The sequence below is a fragment of the Zingiber officinale genome, chromosome 4B, assembly GCF_018446385.1.
Source record: "Zingiber officinale cultivar Zhangliang chromosome 4B, Zo_v1.1, whole genome shotgun sequence".
Classification (NCBI taxonomy): Eukaryota; Viridiplantae; Streptophyta; class Magnoliopsida; order Zingiberales; family Zingiberaceae; genus Zingiber; species Zingiber officinale.
This window is the reverse complement of record NC_055993.1, coordinates 98,634,700-98,640,616: the sequence shown is the minus strand read 5'-3', so window position 1 is coordinate 98,640,616 and position 5,917 is coordinate 98,634,700. Positions and strand designations below refer to the sequence as shown.

General features: G+C 42.9%; 1 protein-coding gene and 1 pseudogene across 1 annotated transcript; one reads left to right on the top strand and one right to left on the bottom strand.

Moving 5' to 3' along the window:
- Positions 1 to 350: 350 nt before the first annotated feature.
- On the bottom strand, positions 351 to 1,043 carry LOC121978445. Its single transcript, XM_042530788.1, has 2 exons — positions 906 to 1,043; positions 351 to 848 (listed from the first exon to the last, which is right to left on the bottom strand). The coding sequence occupies exons 1-2, from the start codon at positions 1,041 to 1,043 to the stop codon at positions 351 to 353; spliced, it is 636 nt and encodes a 211-aa protein (XP_042386722.1).
- Positions 1,044 to 1,815: 772 nt separating this feature from the next.
- LOC121978885 lies at positions 1,816 to 1,887 on the top strand (annotated as a pseudogene).
- Positions 1,888 to 5,917: the final 4,030 nt, after the last annotated feature.

The window sequence follows — 5,917 nt, the reverse complement described above, 5'->3', positions numbered from 1 at the left end:
TGTTTTTTACATTCATATTGTTGCTTCTTCTTGTGTATTCTTGTACTCCCATTCTTGCTGGTGCAAGAAAGATTGTGGCGAGGTTTCTCCACCCAGAAGGAGTATATATATTAGCCGGTTCTCCGAGGACTCATCCACCGACGGATTGATAGGCTTCGTCCACCTTACGGACACACCGAGGAGTAGGAGTTTATCTTCGAACCTCGTTACATCGCTGCGTGTTGAGGTTTGATCTTCTTGTCTTTGTTTCTTTGTTTTATTTTCCGCTGCGCTAACGTCAACTTGTAGAAAGAAACGAAGATTTGGGGTCGGCTATTCACACCCCCCCTCTCTAGCCGCGACCATCGATCCTAACAGGGGTCCTCCTCCATGTCCAGAATGATGAAATCTGTGGGAACTATACACCCACCCACTTCAACTGGCACATCTTCCACTATTCCCATTGGATATCTGCGTGAGTGGTCAACTAATTGCAGTGCCATGGTAGTCAATCTAATGTTCTGGAGGCCCAGCATCTTGCATAGAGAGTATGGAAGTAGGCTCACGCTAGCCCCCAGGTCGCAGAAAGCTCTCGGTATGAGTTCAGAACCAATCTTGCACGGTATGGAGAAACTTCTTGGATCCTGAAGCTTTGGTGGAGAATTCACCATAAGAAGAGCACTGTAGCCCGCTGTCAATGCTACGGTCTCGAAGTCGCCCTTTTGCCTTCTGTTGGATAAGATTCCCTTTAAAAATTTTACGAACTTCGGCATCTGGTGCAGCGCATCTATCAGTGGTACTTCAACGTAAATCTCTTTAATCTTTTTCAGAAATCGGTGGAACTCTTCTTCCTTTTGGGATGCTATAAGCTTTTGAGGAAAAGGGATTGTCTTACTTTATGGAGGAGTTTGAAAAGTTCCTTCAACCTTCTTAGTGATCTCCTCTCCATCCCTGTCCTGAATTTGATTAGGCCCCTCCTCTGGTCCAAGTTCTTTCTGAGTAGTGATTTGGGGGTCTCCCAACGTTTGTCCGCTCCTCAACTCGATGTGGTTGCAGTGTTCCATCGGATTTATATAAGGTTTTCTTGGAAAGGTCCCCTGTGTTTATGAAATGGACTGAGCTATTTGGGCTATCTGGCTGTCTTGCATCTTTTGATGCTTCTCAAAATTTTCCAGCCTTTGAGTCAGTTGTTTGATCTCACTTTTCATCTCCTTTTGTTCTGAGAGAGCCTCCTCAAACATCTTTTCAATCCTGGACAGTTGTGAAGGTTGTTGCTGTCCAGATTGGTAACTCCGTTGCCCAGGCTGATAATTCTGATGTGTTGGTCTTTGATCCTGATTATTTCGGTATGAGAAATTGGGATGGTTCCTCCATCTAGGATTGTATGTGTTGGAGTACGGATTGTTCTGCCTCTGATTGTAGCTTGCTATCACATTGTATTGCTTAAGCTAGTTTATCTATGCTTGCATTGGCCCTTGGGGGCAAGTGTCTTGAGCGTGGTCCGTACTTCCGTAGATGTCGCAAGCACAGACTATTGCATTAGCTGTGTTGTTACCCATGGCTTCAAATTTCTTAATCAGAGTGTCCAGCTTTGCAGACATAAGTGTGAATGCATCTACCTCAAATTTCCCTGACGCCTTTATCTGATTTCCCGAGAAAACACTGCTAGATCTCTCAGACGCCCACTAATGGTGGTTCTGTGCCACATTCTCTATTATCTCTTCAGCTTCATCAAGGCTCTTGTTCATCAATGCTCCTCCTGCTGCAGAATCTAAGGATACCTTTGTGTGATAATTAATTCCATTGTAGAAGTTGTGTAGAACCAACCACTTCTCAAGGCCATGATGGGGGCACTGTCTCAGCATGCTCTTGAATCTGTCCCAGGCTTCAAATAGTGATTCTGAGTCTATCTGTTTGAAGCTAGCAATCAGGTTCCTCATGTGGGCAGTCTTGCTCGGTGGGTAGAACTTGTCTAGAAACTTTTGTTCACACTGCTCCCAAGATGATATGCTGTCTGCTGGAAGAGAGTTCAGCCACTGCTTAGCCCTGTCTTTCAGAGAGAACCCGAAGAGGAGTAGTCTGACTGATTCTGGAGGGACCCCGTTCACCTTCATAGTGCCACGGATCTCGTAGAACAGCTCAAGGTGGTGGTTCGGGTCATCATGCGGTCCTCCTCTGAATTGATTCTGTTGGACCATGTGGATTACTGCGGACTTGATTTCAAAGTTGTTGGCTTCAATGGGTGGTCGGGTGATGCTGGACCGAACCCCTCGTGCATATGGTGCCACATAATCTTTTAGCAGTTTATCGGTCATTTCTGAGGATTCTTGTACTACTTGGAATGCTTTCTGTAAATTTCTTCTCCTCAGAAAGGCCCTATCAATCTCTGGGTTGAACGGAAGAAGCTGTCCTGAAAGGTTAGCCCTTCGCATGCAAAAATAAAGATAACAAGATAGAAAATATAACAGCAAAAATAGAATGAATGCAGTAAGGAAAAAGAGTTAAAATATAAATTTTTTTTAGGTGCAGAGAATAAAGAAAAGAAACAAATCCTAATCTAATCCAATATGATTTTGCTAATGTTATAGACGCAGTCCCCGGCAACGGCGCCAAAAACTTGTTACGATTCCGCAAGTGCACAGATTCATCGTCAGTAATAAAAATATCGATCCCACAGGGACTGGTTATAAGCACCAGCAATGGTTCACTTAGGGTTCGCTAGACTACCAATATTCGCGGTTAATCTAAGTAGAGAGATTGGGAAGGGGAAACGTGAGTTAATGAAAAGAGACCTTGGTTATGAGTTAACTCAGGGCATAGTATGATGTGGATCTTGTCCCATATGAATTATAGAATTCAGTGGGAGCATCATTTAATTAAAGGCCTAATTAGATGATTAATTGGAATATGATATTTATTTTTCTGCATTTTTCTGTTGTAGATTACCATGTCGTCAAACACGAACTCCTTCTCCCTGCGTTCTGTATTCGATAAGGATAAGTTCAATGGAGCTAACTTCCTAGACTGGTACAGGAACCTGAGAATCATTCTCACATAGGAACGAAAACTGTACATCCTGGAGCAGTTCATTCCTGAGGCACCTCCTACCACTGTCACGCGAGCTGACCGTGATGCTTATAAGAAGCATCAGGATGACGCATTAGATGTGTCCTGTCTAATGCTCGCGACCATGAACTCTGAGCTTCAGAAACAACATGAGTTGATGGGTGCCTATATCAAGGACAAGCGAGGCACGAGAGATTCGAGATCTCTAAGGCACTGTTTCAGTGCAAGATGCAAGATGGGACTCCCATAGGCCCATATGTATTCAAGATGATTGGGTACATAGAAAACCTACAGAGGTTGGGATTTCCCCTTAGCCAAGAGCTGGCCACTGACTTGATCTTGCAGTCCTTGCCAGAGAGCTACAGTCAGTTTGTCATGAACTACAACATGAACGAAATTGACAAGCCATTGCCCGAGCTGCTTAGCATGTTAAGAACTGCTGAGCTAAACCTTAAGAAGGTTAAGCCCAACTCTATTCTGATGGTTCAGAAACACAAGGGAAAGCCCAAAGGCAAGGGAAAGTCCCAAGCCAAGGGCAAAGGCAAGGCACTGAAACCCAAAGGAGGGGTCGCCAAGGATGCTACCTGCTTCCACTGCGGTCAGACCGGGCACTGGAAGAGGAATTGCAAAATCTACCTGGAAGATCTTAAGAAGAAGAGAAGTGAGACTTCCACTTCAAGTATATATGTTATAGAAGTCAATCTATCTATTTCTTCATCATGGGTATTAGATATCAGATGTGCTTCTCACATTTGTACTAATGTGCAGACGCTGAGAAATAGCAGGACATTGACGAAAGGCGAGGTGGACTTACGCGTAGGCAATGTAGCACGGGTTGCTGCTGTTGCTGTAGGAACTTATTCTTTATCTCTGTCCTTTAGGCTTGTACTAGAATTGGATGATTGTTGTTATGTGCCTGCTTTGACTAAGAACATTATATCAGTTTCTTGTTTAGACAAGAAAGGTTTTTCATTTATAATAAAGAACAAATGTTGTTCAGTTTACTTAAATGATATGTTCTATTTTAGTGCACCTATGATAAACGGCCTCTATATTCTAGACTTTGAAAACCCTATCTATAACATAAGTACCAAGAGGTTCAAGTCAAATGACATGAACCAAACCTATATCTGGCACTGTCGCTTAGGTCATATAAATGGCAAACGCTTATCCCAGCTCCATAAGGATGGTTTGCTGGACTCATTTGATTTTGAATCATATGAGACATGCGAGTCATGCCTACTGGGCAAGATGACCAAGACTCCCTTTAGTGGACACAGCGAGAGAGTGACTGACTTGTTAGAACTTATACATAGTGATGTATGTGGACCTTTCAATGTCGCTGTCAGGGGTGATTATAGGTACTTCATTACATTTACTGATGATTTCAGTAGATATGGTTATGTGTATATGATGACACATAAGTCAGAATCCTTTGAAAAGTTCAAGGAATTCAAGAATGAAGTACAAAACCAGCTTGGCAAAAGTATTAAGATACTTCGATCAGATCGAGGTGGAGAATACCTTAGTCATGAGTTTCGTGACTATATAGCTGAGTGTAGGATCCTATCCCAACTCACTCCTCCTGGAACACCACAGTGGAATGGTGTATCCGAAAGGAGAATCGTACCTTATTAGATATGGTACGATCTATGATGAGTCACACAGATCTTCCCATGTATCTTTGGGGCTATACTCTAGACACAGCAGCCTTCAACTCAACCGAGTTCCATCCAAGGCTGTAATAAAGACACCATATAGGATATGGACAAGGAGAGATGCCCAGGTATCTTTTATGAGGATTTGGGGTTGTGAGGCTTACGTTAGACATCAAGTCTTGGACAAACTGGGACCCAAATCCGAAAAGTGCTATTTCATTGGATATCCCAAGGAAACGAAGGGATATTACTTCTACATTCCCAGTCAACATAAGATAGTTGTGGCTAAGACTGGGGTATTTCTAGAAAGGAATATTGTTTCTAGAAAGACTAATGGGAGTACGTTCGATCTTGAAGAAGTTCAAGATGTGGACCATAGCACTAAAGCCTCGATGGAAGTTGAACTGGAACCACAAAATGTTGTGGATGATGTTGTTCCACAAGGAGTTGAGGAACCACAACCAGTTCAAGTAGACCTACCTCTTCGCAGATCTGATAGGGTACATCGTCAGCCTGAGAGATACTCATTTCTCTTGTCTGACCATGATGACGTTGTGTTCATTGAGGATGAGCCTACCTCCTATCAGGAAGCTGTGATGAGACCAGATTCCGAGAAATGGCTAGAGGCCATGAGATCCAAGATGGAATCCATTTACACTAACCAAGTATGGACTTTGGTTGATCCACCTGAAGGGGTCAAACCCATTGGGTGTAAGTGGGTCTTTAAGAGAAAGACTGACATGGATGGACTTATTTATAAGGGTTGCTTCGTAGCTAAAGGTTTTAAGCAAATTCATGATATTGACTATGATGAAACCTTTTCTCCAATAGCTATGTTTAAATCCATTCGGATCATGCTTGCTATTGCAGCGTACCACGATTATGAGATCTAGCAGATGGATGTCAAAATCACATTTCTGAATGGAAACCTGCTCGAGAATGTGTACATGACACAACCTGAGGGTTTTGTAGATCCACAGCATACTAGAAGAGTATGCAAGCTGTATAGATCCATTTATGGACTAAAGCAAGCTTCTCGGAGCTGGAATCTTCGATTCGATGATGCAATCAAACAGTTTGGTTTCATCAAGAATGAAGATGAATCTTGTGTCTATAAGAAGGTTATAGGGAACACAGTTGTCTTCCTTATATTGTATGTGGATGACATACTACTCATTGGGAAAGACATCCCTTTACTGCAGTCTGTCAAGACT

What these genes read in the sequence shown, in the direction of transcription:
- LOC121978445 (XM_042530788.1), bottom strand. Translation starts at nt 1,043, where the DNA reads ATGGAACACTGCAACCACATCGAGTTGAGGAGCGGACAAACGTTGGGA. An exon ending in GAGAGGAGATCACTAAGAAG is followed by an intron (nt 849 to 905) that starts GTTGAAGGAACT and finishes TTTCCTCAAAAG; the next exon opens with CTTATAGCATCCCAAAAGGA.